Source organism: Mesitornis unicolor, unplaced genomic scaffold (assembly GCF_000695765.1).
Source record: "Mesitornis unicolor isolate BGI_N332 unplaced genomic scaffold, ASM69576v1 scaffold9311, whole genome shotgun sequence".
Classification (NCBI taxonomy): Eukaryota; Metazoa; Chordata; class Aves; order Mesitornithiformes; family Mesitornithidae; genus Mesitornis; species Mesitornis unicolor.
In genome coordinates, this window is record NW_010163161.1 from 19,954 (window position 1) to 38,533 (window position 18,580).

Consider the following 18,580-nt stretch of genomic DNA (forward strand, 5'->3'; position numbering starts at 1 on the left):
GAGCTGACAACCAGGAGCTGTTGGTCTAACTGAGCAATCCTCTGTATGAGGAGCCTTGCGTTGAGGAACATGAGACTTTGCATGGCCTGAAACATCCCTTTGTGGAGCGGCTGTGAGGATCAGTCCAGGTTAGCTCATGACATAAACTTAAGAGACAAAGCTTGCACGCTTCCTCTGAACTGGAATGCACTGCTGTGGAGAAAGGAGATGGCAGGAAATGTGCAAGAATAGCTGTGTGCTTAGTTCATCTCCACATACATTGGTTTTAGTTTGTCCTCGTAATGTACTGGTATTCTTCATAAGGATGTTCTGTGTCACAGCGTAGACGTGAAAATCCACTTTCTCATTAACACACGGAAATGAAGTGTGACGATCTTTTCCCTGCCAGAGACCTCCTGCAGTGCTTCCTGCACGTCAGTGTTGGTAAACATACTGTGAGGGTGTGAGTGTGTATCATGCTGATGGCACCAAGTTTTCTTTGATTTTTCCTTAACGATGGCCTTCCTGAAGCCTTAAAGTCCTTCTGGTCTTCATTTACTGGTTAGAGAGAAGCATGACGAGACTCAGTGCAAGTTCAAGACAGTAAACAGGGGCAACGATGGTGAGCGAGTTGTAGCAAGTTACGGTGTTCCTCTCCTGTGGAAGGTGAATCTCAGTCTCTCCCTGCTGCAGTGCTGGTGATGTGCCATTCTGAAGCTGGGTTTAGCGAGCAGATCGGTAAAAGGCCCACAAAGGGAGAACTCTTAATAATCATACATTCCTTGGGGAAAGCATTGACACTTCAAACACCATTCCAGGAAAGATGCACATCCCGTCCTCACAGCAGAAATGACGCCTGCATGTATCACAGACAGGGCAGAACTGGAAGATAATTTACAGTATGTTAAGAGCCAGAATGTGTGGTCAGTTGCCTTTGGATGGGATCTAGATGAGTTTCAGTAGCAAACTTAGTGCACTTATCTGCAAAGGTGGGTTTCTTTCAGTTTTACAGATCCTTAAAAACCTCTTTACCCAAGAAAACATGACATGAAATAATCCTGGCATCTCCTGGCATGCTTGTATTCGTGTGATAGTGCGCAGCGAGTATTGCCTTACTGCGCTTGTCCCTCACCTTTAAATAGATCTTCTGTCTCTGCTTAGGTGTTATTTTTTAACTGTAGAAACACATGGATATGAAGCTGTTTGACCGCGTAGCCTAAAAGACCTGTGCTGACCTGCTGTTCTTCCTCAAAAGTCCTTACTGAACCCCTGGCCCAGGAATACAGCTTGGGTTAAGAGTCTGGTTTGAAGATGTTAAAAACAGAGCGAGAGGAAAACTCCAGTGATTACAGCAAACACTTCAGAAATGAGAGATAAAAGGTCACAACTTGCCATGGAGAGAAATGCATTCTCTGGAGCGTGGTTTGTCTGCTTTTATAAACCCAAATGGAAGGTTATTTCATAACGCATCAGATTTTAAAGGATTTTCAGAAAAAAAAGAACTCGTATCTTTCTGTCTCAGGTAGCCCAGGAGCTGAGAAAGGAGGTGTTTTTGTAGTGATCAGTGCTGCTAGCTGGAGTCACAGACGCTCACTTCCAGAAGGTTTCTGGTGTCTCAGAGAACGCAGGGCTGGTGAAGTGAGGAACGCTGTCGCTCTGAACGCGCAGTGCCAGCACATCATGTTGAAAGAGCATTTTTCCAGCCGAGAGCCCTCTTCTTGCCGTGGTCTGTTCTTGCTGTCCCCCGGAGCCTGTTGTGCAGGGCACAGTGAACTGCACGATGCAGCAGATCGGTGTGCACGCATCTGAGTCGCTCCTTCGGCCACGGAGCCGTTCCGCTGTCACCGTGTTCACAGGCGCCAGGAGAGACCGTTGCTCTCCCAGTAGTTTGCAATCTAAACTGGCAAACGGGCAATGGAGATGGAGCAGCTCAGGCTCCAGTTTCTTAAAGCTGTTCAAAACTTCCCATGCTTCTTGAAAAAAGTGACTGAGTTCAAAGACACTTTTTGTGTCTTCTGATTTAATTAAAACAATGGAGCGAAGGGAAGGGAAGGCAGGAGGAGTGGTGTGAACACAGATACAGGAGTTTGGATAAACCAGCTTCTTTCAGGTTTCTGTAGCTATTCATCAACAGCAAAGGTAACCTCTCTTCTCTTTTTTTAATCTCTTGCAGGAAGTCCAAGGGAAAGCCAAATGGTAAAAAGCCAGCACCGGAAGAGAAGAAACTTTACCTCGAGCCAGAATACACAAAATCCAGAATTACCGACTTTGAATTTAAGGAGCTAGTGATGTTACCACGAGAAATAGACCTCAACGAGTGGCTCGCCAGCAACAGTGAGTACTGCGATGGTGCGGCTCTGAGCTCGCTGTGCACACCCAAGAAGGCATTCATTCACTCGGTTTCTTTTTACTGTTTCCAGTGCTTAGAAAAACACTCAGTGACTATTTGTGCTTGCTGCATAATGCCTGCCATTACACCTTGGATGGCAATTAAGCTGTCTTCTGTACAAACCAGCTGTGCTCAGCAGCATGGAAGCTTTGATGCGTTTCCTCCTTCCAACTCCCTCATTGTGGCACTGAAGGCATTAAAGTTTCTGATGCTCTTTTGAGGACCATCAGATTCCCTTTGCCTGTTTGCTAACCTGGCTGATTCAGTACGGTTCTGACTCAGACAATTGGTCTTCCAGAAGCATTGTAAAAATGGTAGTTAATTAAGACTTGTTCAGACTTGTATGAAGCACGTTGTGCTTAAAGCCAGAAGTTTTGAAGTCTTTTGGTTGGATTTCATCTCCCCACTCCTTCCAAGACTTGGTGGAATTACTGTGAGTTTAAACAGTAGTCAAGCTGGAATCCAGAGATGTGGCTGACTTCTACGGATGCTGTATCTGTGCACCTCGGTTCTGATTTACAATACTTCCCTGTGCTTCTGCTTCATCTGTCAGTCCTAACCTGTAGCTGTGACCTAGTCCTGTTTACGTTTGCAGTACGTGGGAGTAGCAAGAAACTAAACTGCACACTAGGAAAGTTTATGGAGAATCATTGACTCATTAAAAATGTGAGGTGCCCCCTGAGGAGTGTTAAGATGTTAAAATTCTCAGGAGGTTTTTAAAAAGCAGAAGTGCACCAGTTTTCATGCTGTTTGGGGTTTTTTTTTAAAGAGATGTGGCATGAGAACGATCAGTGCTGTTTTCTAGCTACTCTATGTTTTAAGTCTGACTTCAAAAGAATGCAGCAAATGGTTTGCCTTCAGCTTGCAGTGGAGTATTCTACTGTGAAGGTGAGGCTGATGACGGAGACAGTTTCCAGTCTTGCTGCTTAGTGAGTAATAAGAGCTGATGCATCATGCTGCTTTCATCTTAAATCAAAACAAGAGCTTTCATCCGATGTACCTCTCTGTTTTGCAGTTCATCATTAGACTAATTTAGCTAAATCATGTTTAAATTTGTATGCAAGCTTAAGACTCTGAGTCACTTCACTTGCTCTATTTACATACTTGTCTGGAGGATCACCTGTGTTTGAAAGTATTTTACCTCTGAATTTCTTTCCTTTGTGTTTATTTTTCAGCCACAACTTTCTTTCATCACATCAACTTACAGTATAGTACAATCTCAGAATTCTGTACAGGAGAGTCATGTCAGACCATGGCAGTGTGCAATACGTAAGTCGATATTTACAATTACAGGGTTTCCGTGAAGTCTTCGGAACTGCCTGGGGGAGGATTTCGGTGCTGGATGGCATTGGGCAGGTGTTGTACAGCAGATCTCTACTTAGGGAGAATGTGACAGCCGTCCATCCTCTTCCCTCCCATCAGCAGTGAAGGGTGGTGGAAGTGTGATTTTTGTGGAGCACTAGAGGGATGACAGTTCTGGACTGTTCGGAGCTGGTTTTATAAGGTCAAATCAGAGAGGCAAATTACCACGTGGGGAGCTTGCAGGGAGAGGGGAAGGCAAAGGCAAAACTGTTGTTACTGGTTACTGGTAACAGTGCTGGGGAGGATAAACAAACTGTGAAAACCTCGGGGGGTGCTTTTGATAGCTGGAATGCTGACAGTCCCAGGCTGCTGAGGGATAACCTCTAGCCTGATGTGAGCTGCTGGCTTTCTGCCCAAGGCCTGGGCACAGAGGACACCAGTGGCAGCTTCGCAAAGAGTACGGAAAACGGTGTTGGTTTGGCACTTTCCCGCTGTAGGACTTGGTGCACTTTTTTAACATTGACTGGGTGCCACTTACGAAAGAAAACTGTACTTTTACTGTACGTAGTGAATGTAAGAGAAACTTATCATAAACTCCTGCTCTTGATTAGCACAGTCCAACATGATGGAATATGAGAGCCAGTTGAGTGTGAATAAGCCTGTTGTGTTGTGGGTTTTCTCCCTTCAGCACATGTTGTCCTTTTCTTCCCTCTTCTTGCATTGCCTGGGATGGATTGGGATGGGTTTTAAAGCAGAAGACTGAGCAGTTAATGTTCTAGCACATCAAACAAACGTCCCAGGGAATGTATGCATCAAAACCAGAGCTCTGTGTTGTATCTGACAATAATTACGTAGTGCTTAGAAAGGAATTCTTGCTTAATGTACTGGGCTGTCTTGTACACTTGGAATTAATATCAGGGGCTTCCTTTGAGAGCACTCTGAAGAATGCAGTGTGTACAGAGGGTATTTTTGCATGTAAAAAAGTTGGAAAGATAACTGTCAGTAGAGAATTAAAGGCCATGCTAGGGCCTTTGAAAGCCAGCTGGAACAGAAAGTAATACATCTCTGCTGGGGCCAGATTTTATCAAAAGGAGACAGCGTGTCTCTAAATGAGAAATTGGGATCAGTAAGATGAGTATTTTGTTGACTCTTGCTCTCAGGCGCTCTCGTGTTGTAATTCCTGATGTAGTACTGCCTCTCCAAAGGACCGAGTTTAACTGTTTATCCACTTAGCTGATGGGAAATAGTGGCGAAAAGGAGGTGGTTGTAGGGAACCTATGTAAAGTGTCACTCCATTCTGGTCTGGTGAGTCTTCGACAAGAGTTCTCCGTGAGCGGTTTATGCTGTAGAATAAAGAAAGGAAGTGCCTTTAGGCGGCTCCAGCTGTAGTCTATATTTTTAGTGGTGAGGACTGATAGCAGAATGTTCCTGTCCTTTGTTTTGGAAAACTGAAAAGTTGCGCTATTTGGGAATAACAGGAAGCATGTCTGCACTTGGGTGAAGCACTTGAAAAGGTTTGTGTTGAGCTAAACCATAACAACTGAAGTATCTTCCTGGACCTGGAGGCAGACGACTGATTCATGTTTGCAAACTGTAGGCTGCGTGTTTCATTCTTCTATCAGGTGTGTGGGTCTATGGAAAAACCACAGAGGTGAGGTCGCCCAGCGACACACCTCACTGCAGTTCAGCTTTGAAGGCCACGTTCATAACTATGTTCTCCAAATATCTGTAACGACAATTTTGGATAATCCTCATCTTTATGTTCTGCCTTTCCTAGCTCTTCCCATTTGGAAGAGATATGCCTCAATGGAACACGGAGAACTGCCTCAAAGATGCTGAATTTTTCATATCCAGTTATAGCTATGACAAAGCCGTATGTCACTTCCCCGCCCCCCCTTGCCCCCTTTCTTTTAGTCTTACCCTAACTAAGGAAAGGACGTGCTTATTGTGTTGGAAAACCACCAGCTGATAGGATTTGTTGTGCCTCTGACCTGTCTCCAGCGTATGAGGAGTACCACCTAAACGTTAGAGTCAGTTGCTGATTAACCTGACAGACACTCCAGATTTGACCTTCCGTGGCCGTGATCTGTTTGTTCAGCTGCTTTGGAATAAAATAGCATTTACCCAAATTAGATTCCCACAGCATTACAGCACCTTAGAATAAGGGTGCAGGTTCCCATTTTTCTGTGCTGATTTCTTAGGCAGTTCAGTCTGAAGGTCTGCATTCTCTAAGGCACGTTTTGGATCGCACCATTTCTGTCATAGCTGAGGAAGGCCGTACCTTCTGGTGTTTGTGGTTGGGATATTGAGGTAACTGTTGAGAACGGGTTGTTTGTCAAGTTGCTTTGCATTCGAGTACACTGCAAATACTCAGTCCTCAGTTTAGAGGATTTGCTGGCACAATAAACCCCAGTCGCAGTTAAATATTTGAGGTAAGGTTTTACCATCTCGGGAAGCTCCAGCCAGCTGACAGACTGCAGACACATGCAGCTTTCAGCTCTGTGTCAGATATCTGAGATAGCGCAGCCATACGCACACAATGAGGGAGAGCATTTCTGCTTGGGGTCACTAAGGGACATCTGACCAAAACTTAAGTCTCTGTAAAACAGATGGAAGCATTTGCTGGCAAGGTGGGATAATGCCAAGAGAAATACCAGAATGGCCACCTATCGTCAAAATTTAATGAGGATGGCATGAACATAACTTCGGGAATTACTTGATTTTGGTCACTAACATGTTCATCACTTGCTGTAAAGCAAGTACTCTATTTTTAACACAGTATTTACTATTTATCTTTAGTATGGTTTATAGCTTCTTATTACACAAACTGGCTTTAAAGCACCATGAGCTGTAAACTGGTTTTCTAGCTGCCGTTTGGACAAAACTTCTCAAAGGTGCTGAAGTGAGTGCAGTAACTAAAAGCCTATCTGTAAAGTGCTGTACATGATGCTGAGATTACAGGACTCCTGAGGCAGAAATCAGGGATGGATGCAAACTCCTAGGCAGCCCACAGACAAGAGTGAAAGGTCTCATTTTGGTCCAAGGAAAACTTTTAATTGATCATTCATTTTTTCTAACTTACAGTCTCCTTTCTCATGTTTACCTTGCCCTTAGTGTCTCTGCATATGGAGGGTGTTTCCTTCTAGACATCTTAATTCAAACTTCAGTGTTTTGCATTTTCTTATATTTAAGGTCCCTGAGCTGTATGCTTCTGCATAGTTGCTCCTTTTTTTTTTTCTCCCCATCTAAATGTTGCTTTTCCCCTATCAAAGCTATTCCAAGCTGCTGAAGAGCACAATATTACTGCCTCTGCACTGGATACAATTTGCCATCCTGCTTTCTTCATCACCCGTCTTTTGGTATTTCTAGCAGGACTGTCTCTCCTTCCTTTCTAGACCACGTACTCTTCACAGCATTTGTCTTTCCCTCCTTTCAGAAGCTTTACTTATCTACTGGTGCAGCTTCTGTTCTGCCTTGGCTTCTGTGTCATCAACACAAACCCAGAATGTTTTAAAGGGATAAAATACGTACGTGGATTAAGATACAGCACTGTGATTTCATTCATATGTGTTATACTTTACTATTTGCATCTTAGGCTTTTCTCTGTTAAATCCATAGTCGTTTCTCTCTGGGCTTTAGAATGGAGCTTCAAATTCCTTGTGCTCTCCATACAGGCACACGTTGTATCTGCCAGAGTTTTACATAGGAAATCACAGAATCTCAGGAGTTGGAAGGGACCTCGAAAGCTCATCCAGTCCAATCCCTGCCAGAGCAGGATCACCAGACCAGGTCACACAGGAACACGTCCAGGCGGGCTTTGAATGTCTGCAGAGAAGGAGACTCCACAACCTCTCTGGGCAGCCTGGGCCATGCTCTGGCACCCTCACAGTGAAAAAGTTTTTCCTTATGTTCAGGTTGAACCTCCTATGCTCCAGCTTGCTCCCATTGCCCCTTGTCCTGTCATTGGACATCACTGAGCAGAGCCTGGCTCCTTCCTTCTGACCCTCACCCTTTACGAATTTATAACCATGAATGAGGTCTCCCCTCAGTCTCCTCTGCTCCAAGCTAAAGAGACCCAGCTCCCTCAGCTGCTCCTCAATAAGGGAGATGCTCCACTCCCTCCATCATCTCTGTGGCTTTGCTGGACTCTTTCAAGCAGTTCCTGTTCTTGTAATAATCAAATCTACATCCTGTGAGCACTTTCTGGAAAGTTCCTGTAAGTGTTGTTGTCTTTTCCTTTCTGCTTCCCGTCCCTTGCCTGACATTGGCCTGTGCTGTCACTGTGCCAGCGGTGGAATGCAGTTGGGCTTCTGTGCCCAGCTGAGCCCTTCAGTGGCCCCAGCCTGCGTCCTGTCGTGTCCATGCAGATACCTCCAGCATGGCTGGGACCTGCGTACCAGGTGTTGGATGTTCATGGCATGGCAGGGCCTCTTCTTTTCCTCCAAGACCTGTGAAGACTGTTCACAGCACTTGATTAGAATCATGTGTCTTCCTCATGTTTCAAGAACAATCCTTATTATTTACCCCCTTACTCTTAATGATTCTTCTTTTAAATACCTATTTTGCATAATTAGGCTGATTTTCAAAGAAAGGCAAAAAGGGTGTGCAGTGGGATGTTACAGCAGATTTATTCACTCATATTTTCATGTACGTGAACTTGTACAGTTGCCAGACTGTTTCTTTTAACTAAGATCCAATTATTCAGATTCATTTTTGCACCTAAGGGCAACTTTAAACTGTGCTTTCTATCTTGCAGCTGGGGATTTCGGCAGCATGAGAAAACTGCTGAGGTACAGACAGCCCTGCCTGCTTCTGCTCTTGGCAACAAGCACTGTCTTAAGACCCCAAATAAGTCCGAGTTGCGCTGAACTGTCTTGTTCTGGCTTACTGCAGGACTGGACAAATGAGGTGGCCTGTGTTTGTGCACTGCCTTGTATCATTCCTTGTATGTGGACTGTAGAAAGGAAGGAAGCGGTGATGAAGAACACGCTCTACACCAAATGCTGCTTTTGATGCCTGACATAGCTCTACAAAAAGCTTTTAACTCCTGCTCGATTCATCCACTTGCCCACCTTTTTATGCCCTTTTGTAGTCAGTCCTGCTCTCTCGAGTAAACAACAGTGACCAAGCCCCACACGCTGAGAATGAGCTGAGGGAAACGTTCCAAACCTGAAGTGTCTGCAGAACTAGTTTACAGTTGCCCTTCCTTGCTTAAGGTTTGTGCTGCTCTACTCATTCCTGCAGTTGCCTCTTGTTTTCGTATGGCTTGGGGCATGAACACTGTCTTCACCTCATTGCCCTTTTGTCTCTGAAGAATCTTCCCAGCCAATGAAAACACATAGTAAATTAAAACTTTTCATTTGCTACTTAACAGGGGTTTTTTTAGTTGCTTCAGGAGTGTTCTGCTGGTCAGTATACCTAAAACTTCACTTTCCAAGTGGCATGTATATATCCTTCCAGTTCAATGCGGTCTAGCCCTGTTAAATGCAGGAAAAACATTTAATCTTTATCTTCCATTAAAAAAAGGTGTCCAAAGGTGGCTAAACGTCACACTGAGGTGATATTCTGCCTAGGGCTACGATGGGGCTTGTCTAGTGATTTGTGTGAGCAATGTCAGATAGCAGACCAGCCGACAGCAGCAGAGTTGGAGCTGAACAAACAGGCAGAAATGGTACCCTGGCTCTGTGGGCTCTTGTGCTGGGTCAGGTGTCTTTCTGGCCAGGTTCTGATGCTCAGACCACTTTCAGCCTTCCTTCCAAGGGCAGTCAGCAAAACCCCACCTATGCTGTGTCCTGAGAGGTCCAGTACAGTGGATTTCTTATCAGTCCTGTGATACAGGACTGCGCCTGGAGCTTAGTCTGTTTGAAGAAAGAGCTGGAACTCGAGACACCTCTAGTGTGACATAGGCAAAAATCCAAAAGGTGTTTTGCCAAATTCCTTATCTGTAAAACATTTCTCACTGTGTATACCTAATGCGATGGATAGCTGCTCCTAGTAACAATTAGAGGTGCTTTAATTAACTATGATTTAAAGAAAAAAATAAAAGGAACAAACTTTCAGTGCTTTTGTAGCCTTCAGATGCTCTTTTAGGTGAGGGATGGCTGCAGTTAATCAAGAAGGTTATGGCTAAGTGATTGAATGATGGTTGCTTTTGAAGAACCAGGCAATACGCCAGTGTCTCCTGTTCCTTACAGTCCAACAGGATTATTCACTGGTGGCAGAGTCAGATGGAAGTTCAGATGTTTTGGGGAGTGTGTAACCAGAGGAGCAGAGTTTGGCATACTGGTAGGGATGTGCAGAAGGACCCTGAAAACTTTCCCCAGATTGGATTTTGGAGCAGGATTTGTAGCTTAAAAATACTGCCAGTACGTCAGAGCACCAGCTTGGAGAAGGTGGTGTTTTGGAGCCACCTTGTGTCTGTTTAGTTCTAGTGCACTACATGACTACCTCATAAGAAGATCACTGTGCATCACTGTGCAGTGTAGTTATCCTTTCAAAAGTTGTACAACACTTTTCTGTACAGTTCTGTAGACTGTCAGTAACCCCGCAGTCTGTCATGGATAGGGGGTTAGCACTGCCTCGGTAGAGCTCCCCTCCCTGGGGACTTGTCAGCAGGCTCTCTGTGCTGCTGCTGAATTGACAGGGAGAAACACACCTGGCTAACAGAAATTCAAGGTTTTTGAGGTAGAAAGTTACCTTGAAATGAATCTCTTGTGTAGCAGCTACGATGTATTTTGGTAATGTTGAAGCTGTTGTTTTACATTATTTAGACGCTCACCCCTTAGAGGCGAGCTGAGAAGCCAAAGTACAATGTGGTGACGCCGTCCATTCTCTCCACAGACAGTACTACTGGTATGACGAGCGGGGAAAGAAGATCAAGTGCACTGCTCCGCAGTACGTCGACTTCGTCATGAGTTCAGTGCAGAAACTAGTGACAGACGAGGATGTCTTTCCCACAAAATACGGTACGTCTGCTGTGGGACAGGTGCTTCCTGCAGCTCTGTGCAGATGCCACGAGTAAGGTGAAAGTTGCCATTCAGCATGTTTTGTTTTAGTACCGGGCAGCTTTCTCACTTGGTTGGTTGATGCTTAGGGTTTTTTTAAGGGAGATGTTAAGTTTGACTCATTCTTGCAGTAAGAAGAACATGCACTGCTGGCATATGAACTGGGGTGAAGGACTCACAGCCCTGCCCCCTTGGGCGTACATTTCATCATCCCGTACATCTTTTTCTTCCACACGTTGAGATCTTCTAGCCTGGATTCAGAGGGGATAAAAATTGAAAACTGGCAGCAGGTTTGTGTTCGATACAGCCTGCTGCTAGTAAAATTTAACCTTCTTGTTGCTTTGCTATTTCATTTAGAGCCCCAGTGCGTTAAGGGGGAAATAAATTGGATTGCCAGGAATGGGGCTTGTCTCACAGACAGTTTGCAGTCTCCCTTCCAAAGATTAAATAAGAATGTGATTTAGGAATGGAAAAGCAATAGGAAAGTTATTTTACCTCCAATTTGTATCCTAACAAGATCGCTACATGCAATGCCTTGGATTAAGGGGAAAAAATACAGACCTGAAGCTATTGTAGGTGAGCTTAATCAGGACTAAAAGCAGCTGGCTTCTTGAGCCCCTTCAGCAGATAATTGGGGAACGAGGACTTTACGCTATAGCAAACGTTAAGCCGGCAGCCTTTGCTTACGAGCATCTTGATCTGGAGAGGGGCAGCGAGACAGTGCTCAGTACAGTCACCTGCAGGTCAGTTTTAATTTTTCTAACGTGCTTGTTCAAGGGCAGTGAGGGCCTTTCCTGCAAGGGATTTGTCTGTGTGGCCAAGGTGCACTTTAGACCAGTGTGCATCACACACAGCATGGCAAGTGTTGCTCTTTTGCTTGCCTCCGTTTCCCTCTCAGCGTCACCTCAGTAATTGTCCAGTAATCATCTGTTACTGCTCCAGGAAGCACAATTTCAGCTGCATGTGGCAAGAGGCATCCAGTATTTCCTTCCATTTCTTTTCCCATTTGATAGGATTTCAGTAGTGAAATGAGGGAAGCCATTGTATGCAGGTAGTCAAACTGCTGCACGCTACCAAGCCGTGTACCTTAGCTTCCATTTCAGAATCTGTGAATTGGTCTCCCAAGCATTATGGACTTCAAAGTGGATAAGGACCCAGAAGAACCTCCTGTTATTTTTACAGCTAGTAACAAAAAATGTTGTGGTTTTAAAGAATGATTACACTTGCTTCCTGATTTTTGAACCCTTGTGGTTTAAAACTTAACTTCAAATGAAAATGTTTAAAACCTCCTTAGATTCTTCCCCTGAATTCCTGTAAAAAAAACCCAAACAGATGAGAGGATGATGCAGGGCCCTCACATTCTCTGCTGTATAAGGTGGGCTGGTTGCTCTTACCTGCAGCTCAGCCCAAACAAATGGTGCTGTGGGGCTGAAGGGGAGCAGCTGGAGCTTTCATGGTGTTTCTCTGTCTTCCTTCCAGGCAAGGAATTCCCAAACTCATTTGAGTCCCTAGTGAAGAAGATCTGCAAGTACCTGTTCCATGTGCTGGCCCATATCTACTCCTCACACTTTAAGGAGACTTTGGCACTGGAGCTGCACGGACATTTAAACACGCTCTACACACACTTTATCCTATTTGTCAGGGAGTTCAACCTCGTGGACCCTAAAGAGACCACCATCATGGACGACCTCACAGAGGTCCTCTGCAGCAGCAGTGGCAGCAACAGTAACGGGAGCGGCAACGGGAGCAGCAACAGCGCAGCAGCACAGAACCACGTGAAAGAGAGATGAGCCCTCCCACAGCATCCAGACTAACCCTACAAATATATTCTGTGTGTATGTGTATGTATATGTTCAGATATGCATACAGACATATACAGCAATGAAAGCTGAGTTATGCTGCCACCACAGGACACGTAGTCGTACGGGACTGTATGGAGCTTTGGTTTAATGCGCCACCTGGCCGGAAGTTGCACCAATTTTATTTTATTTTCTGTCCACTCCTCCTTTTACCTATTCAGATGGATGACGAGTGCTGTTTTTAGAGAAGAGCCAAGCTTGAGAGCAGGGCCGCTCTTGGTTTTTTTGATTGGTTTTTTGTTTGGTTGGTTGGTTTTTTTTTGTTTTTCTTTCTTTGGTCCTGAGTGCAAGCCCTTTGTCTTTCTAGGATGGTGGTCCTGCCATTTAAAAATATCTATTATATTATAAGAAATGACTTTTACTTTGAAGTGGCTTAAAATGCAGGTTTGTTTGGGTTTGGTTTTTTTGGGGGGTGGGGGTGGTTTTTTGGTTTGGTTTTACATAGACTGCCCCTTACCCTGCCACAAACTGCCCAGTTGAGCGCATCTTGCTCTTTGTTAGCTTGGAATGGGAAGAAACTCCTGGCTTGACTAGAGTAGCAACTAGGGGCTTGCTACATGTTGAAAGTGGGCACGATTCTCCAGTTGTCCCATCTACCTGGTCACAACACGTGAACATGCAAGAAGATCCACAAGCCTTTTTGCTTATTGCCTCTACAACATATATAGTCTTTTTTTCTCTGCTGCCCTGGCTTCCTCCTTTCCCAGGCACACCTCTACAGATAAAAAGGGTGAGATCACTGGAGTTCAAAACCCACGTGAAAAGGCACCACCGTTTGCTTCCCATTGAACAGAGGCCCCGGGGAGGGGGGAGAAGGGTACATTGAGTCAGTCACCGCCTGTGCTAGAAAGATGGCTGTTGGCATAAAAGTATACTGTTGGCTTATTTTAGTTCATCTGTTCTATAATAATAAATACAAATCTATCAGCCATAAGCTCTGGTTTTGTGTTTGCAGCGTCAAAAGTCTGTGGAATTCATCCATACAGCTTTCCTTTCACCGCTGAATACTGTTGGCCCTGCTGTCAGCCAGCTTTATAAATATTTGTTTGTCTTCCACCCTGTAACCTTACATTGGTAATCAACTCCTTGCTCTTTCTGGTCATGCTGGGAACCTCCTCCCCAGGTAATCTGAAGATAAGCACTGCAAAGATATGCAGCGCTTGGAAAGGTGCAAGTTTCCTGTTTGTACATTCTTAAATTCTGCAGAGGCTTCAGGATACTTTGTGGCAAATACTGCATGGTGATGTCTGTGGCTAGGGCTTGTATCAGTATTGTATCTGGGCAGTGGTATTGCTCTTCCTTCCTATTTCTACTGAATTCTTGCAGTCATTTCCAATGGGAAAATGCCAACTTTTGCTTGCAATTGTGCTTCTACCAAACCTGTGTCAGCCTCTGACAATTGTTTGTGACTGTTACTGGTTATTATCCTGAGGTATATACATCATAGGAACTGACCTGGCGTGAGTCCTGGACGGTTTTTCTGAATGAGGTCTGTAACTGTAGTAGAAGTCAGCAGAGAGAAGAAAAGGAGAGCAAGTGCAAAGAAAAAAGGAAAAGCACAAGCAAGTAGAAAGAAAAAAGCAGGAGGGGAAAAAGAGAAAAAGCACATGCAAAAAAAAGGCTTGTGAAAAAGTGTGCAAGAGCAACAACAGATAAAGGAAGAAAAATGTGCAAGTGAGAAAAGGAGCAGGAAGTCATAAAAGTGAGGAAAACAGAGCAAAAAGGCAGGAGCACATGAGCAGGAAGAGGAGTGAGCGAGAGAAAGTGACCTCAAACTTTGTGAGCCCAGACTCGTCCTGTGTTTTTTGTTTCCAGACTGTGGGTACCTTGTGAACCTGCAGGCACAAGTGCTGGAGCCTGGCTGACCTGCTCCGCTGGGTGCTGTTCACACAGGCTGTTCCCTGCCATGTCCTCCTGCTGCAGCGTCCACATCCAGATGAATATTCTGAGTCAGGCTCTGTTCACACCCTTTCCATCACAATTCCCTACATGAATGTCTGGAGGGAAAAACAGAGCTCAGCAGAAGCTCTCAGACCAGTGCTGTTTGTAAGGCACCTGTGCTACTTGCAATGAGAGCGTACGGTACAGTTTAAGGTAAGAAAATAATAGTAAGGACAACAACCCAAACTCAGGCATTTCTGGAAATTTATTATCTACTTGTAAACAAATGCATTTCCAGTCTTAATTCTGAAAGACCGTTTAGAAATGATTCACATTTGGGAAAGGTTTGACTTGAACAAGAGGCAGTTCAGCTCTCTCTGGAAAGACTGATTTATCTGCTACTCTTCAAGTTTCAGATCACAGCACAGTGATATCCATACCAAATCCAAGGGTGACTATACCTTCGCTTCCCATAGGAGACCTGACAGAACCCCAGGGGAAGTCTGGGAACCCATGCATTGTTGCAAAGCAGCAAATCATTAATTCAGCTACTGGGAGAACAGTGGAGCACCCCAGTACCTCCCAAAGAGCCGGCCGTTGTTCATGGCAGCTGTCCCAGGCTTGCTCTGTAGACATTTGATATTCTTGAAACCACAGACCCTTCATCTAGCAGGGTAATCTTTTTATATTTTACAAACAGTTAACAACACCACAAATAATGAATCCTATTTGAGTGTAACCTATCTTGTTAGTTTTAGCAGTGGGAATAAGGAAACCACTGAAATTAGAGTTGTCAGGAGTAAATGTTACTGCAAAGTTCAGTCTCGCATTGTTCAAGTGTATTTCAGAGGTTACTGAATCATGCTGTAGTAACATCAGATACAGAAGTGCCACCAAGTCTTCAAACTCTGCTGGGCAGACATCACTAAAGCCTATCAGTGCCCTTCGATGCTTGCAGCGTGTCGCTGACTGTCCACACTGTAAGCACTGAGCCTGAATCCCCCTGGATCTTGAAGACAGGCTTAGGTCTTCCAACACTGAGGCAGTTGTCATATTGCTGCTTTGAATGTGTTTTGTAAACTGTTCAAAGTGCTGGCAGAACAAGAGAGGCACCTTAGTTATGGTACATTCAGTGCCCCCCCACTTCCTCCCCACCCATCTTGTCCTGAAGATCGTGAGGTACCACACCATTGTTTGAGAGTTGCTAAATCTATAAACCAAAAACCACACAACACCCTCCTCAGCATACGTGCCTTTTGAAGGCCTTGCCTTTGCAGACTCTCAGCTTTACATCTGCCATTGCAGAATCCCTAAACCACTTTCAGGCCTAAAACCATGGCAATGAGCACAAGCTGTCACAGGGCTGAAGTCTGTCCCTTAAAACCAGCAACAGTCATCATATGTGTGTTTTGTGGTATTGTGTTCCTGCCATGTGGTGCTCTGGACACGACTGAACGTTCTGAACAGCTCAGGTTACATAAATTTATAGCAATGATGTAAAATGTTATAGCAACCTGAAACTCCCCCCCACTCCATTTTATCATTATTAAATCTTTGAGGCTGCAATGTCCTTAGGAAATCCAAGCGTAAGCATCCATAAATAGAAACAGGAGGGAAATAATTTCTTCACATGTCATCCAGAATAAATACCAGCAGTAGGTAAGGAAGCACCAAGGTCAGCAGCTGGTGTTGATCACATGGGCTATCTCTGGCCATTTCTGGGCAGGGGACACAGGAACAGTGCCACCAAGTCTGAGGAACACAGAAACAGCCGCCTTTAGCTTTGACCTCAAGGCAAGAAGCTGTGTAGATAGCACAGGATCAGCTTCGCCCCAACGCTAAGAAAGGTCCCGAAGTGGCAAGCTGTAAAGCAAGTCAGACGTCTTCTACATCAGCCCAGTAAAGTTCAAGCTACGCCCTTCTTTCTTGCCTAAGAACTGCAGAAATTTAGCAAGTCTGAGAACCCACAGAGCACACTCATTTTATACACGAATAACAACCTTTTAAGCAAGAATTTTAAGAAAATCAACCTCGCTTCTTATGGAGCACTTCTATGATGAGCAGTTTTGAGGAAGGCAAAAGCTGTGTTCTGGCTCTGAAATACCACCCGTTCTGGCCAAACGTGCACATTCCAGGGTGCTCCTGGAACGATCGGGGCTAAAGGTGGATGCTGTCAGGTAACGATCAGCTCCTGCACATGAGCAGAAGACTAAAAGACTGCCACAAAAACAAGCCATCTCACAACAGAACAAGCCAACTTTATGAGCACTTACTAAGTATGCTGATCTCATACAAAGCTACGCTCGGCAAACAAGTCCTTACATCTGTCATGTAACGTGTCCCAGCCAATCCTTAGGTCACCATTTCAGCTGTTCACAGAAAGACTCCAATACATACTCCATTATTTAAGCTGAGGACAGAGGAATAGGTTGTTTTATTCTGTTCAAACCTACTAAACAAATGAAACCAATGTTTGTGTCTGTAGCCCAAGTGGCAATACCAGGCAGTTTGAATGTACTCCTAATGCCCGGGTGCTGGCAGTAGTTAAAGCACAGAGTTCAGTATGGCCAAGTTATCCATGCTGCTGTGGCAATACTACTGCCTGAACACAAGCTCATACCTAAAGGATTTAAAGACCAATCTGGTATCTTTACATGATACAGCTGTATGCAGTATGAACAAATCCCAATATTTCCAATGGAACTGATGATATAAAGTGGGAAAAACACCAAACAGCTGGCAAAAAAAATCCCTCAGTGTGCTAATGGGATCTCCATTTTTTCAAGGACAGAAGAACTGTTCTGGTTGTGACAGCTGACGTGAACAATAAGACTTTTCAAAGCTACATTAACATGTGACTGACTTAGAAAACAGAAATTGTTGTGGCCAAGCACTCAGATGAGAGAACATTCAGAGAGCTTTGTCTAGCCAAATAAAAAGAAAAAAGGGGAAAAAAAGAAGGACTAGCCTCACTTCTCTGTGTGTCTTCATCTCCTAATGCTTTCTGCTAATTCTTTTCATTAAAGCTAAAAAAGAAAAGAGGGATTCAAATACTCCAATGCTTTCCTATACGCCAGTGCAGAGATTTAACATTCTCACAACGTGGTGCAAGGTCCCTTACCTAAACCAACTCGTCCTTTTAACAGTTCCTGGAATAATTCAAAAGAAAGGATACAAAGAGCCTGGGCTAGACAGCTTTTCTACTCAGTGGCGAGCAACCCTCTGCAACATCAGCTCAGATACAGAGAGGTCAAATGCCATCCCACCAAGGACTTTGGCTTCTGTGAACCCACTGCTTCACCTGACATCAGTACGGCTTAGAAGACAGCTGCCCCAAAGCAAGTACTGCCCTCAAGGACTGCAAAAGGAAACCTAAACAAGGAGAGTGACCTGGTCCATGGCACCAGTCACTAATTTAACCACCACACTGAACCAATGAAATGGTCTGGCGTTCCCCCAGAAGGGCTTTAATGCAGGTGTACAAGGACTTAAAGGTGAATGTCAGTCTGATAAAGAAGAAAGGCTGCACAGCTCTCCAGTACTGAATACTCATCAGAGCCTGTAAGCTGCTGGAGGCCCCCTCTGCTGCATTCTGCATGAACTGAATTCCTCTAGGAAAGATTTATACTTGAAAGCCCTATCGTCAAGCAGATGAGATTTCCTAAATTACTTTTTTTTTGCCCCCTCTTAGCTGCACTTGGCCAAGAGTCAAGCACAAAAACCTGACTTCCATAGAGTTCATTCCCGAAATCATCTCCAGGACTATTCTTTGCGATCCTAAGAATCAAAGTTTGTGGAGTAGTTTGGGTAGAAGAGGTAGCTCTGTCATATAAAGTTTGACAGTGAAATAGCTTTTAATACAGAAATTGATCCCAATTCTCTGTCTTGGCCAACCAGGGGTTTTTGTTCAGTTTTACTGCAAGCTAATGCTAGACTTTTTACTGTCTCCATCATGACAGAATGCAAGGAGGCAGACAGTTCTTGGATGACTATAAGGGATAATTTTACTTTGGAAGGTTGAAATATATGGATTTTTAAAGTATTCTGTAACATATTTTGGGACACTGGTATTGCAGACAGCCAGAATACTTACAGCTGCCTATTAAATGAATTTACTTTTATGAATCAGGAGAGCCCTGTGCTTGGCTCCACTTCAGAAGGATAAT

At 44.5% G+C, this 18,580-nt stretch overlaps 1 protein-coding gene across 1 annotated transcript; it reads left to right on the forward strand.

Moving 5' to 3' along the window:
- The first annotated feature begins 1,759 nt into the window (after window positions 1-1,759).
- On the forward strand, window positions 1,760-13,467 carry MOB2 (MOB kinase activator 2). Its single transcript, XM_010193865.1, has 5 exons — window positions 1,760-1,890; window positions 2,153-2,313; window positions 3,544-3,637; window positions 10,511-10,635; window positions 12,154-13,467. The coding sequence occupies exons 1-5, from the start codon at window positions 1,760-1,762 to the stop codon at window positions 12,462-12,464; spliced, it is 822 nt and encodes a 273-aa protein (XP_010192167.1). The 3' UTR covers window positions 12,465-13,467.
- Window positions 13,468-18,580: the final 5,113 nt, after the last annotated feature.

Bases quoted from the DNA above. Each gene is read 5' to 3' on its own strand.
- MOB2 (XM_010193865.1), top strand. From the start codon at position 1,760: ATGCAGCAGATCGGTGTGCACGCATCTGAGTCGCTCCTTCGGCCACGG. The intron at 1,891-2,152 runs GCAATGGAGATG...AATCTCTTGCAG, and splicing joins CAATCTAAACTGGCAAACGG to GAAGTCCAAGGGAAAGCCAA. The intron at 10,636-12,153 runs GTACGTCTGCTG...TCTTCCTTCCAG, and splicing joins TGTCTTTCCCACAAAATACG to GCAAGGAATTCCCAAACTCA.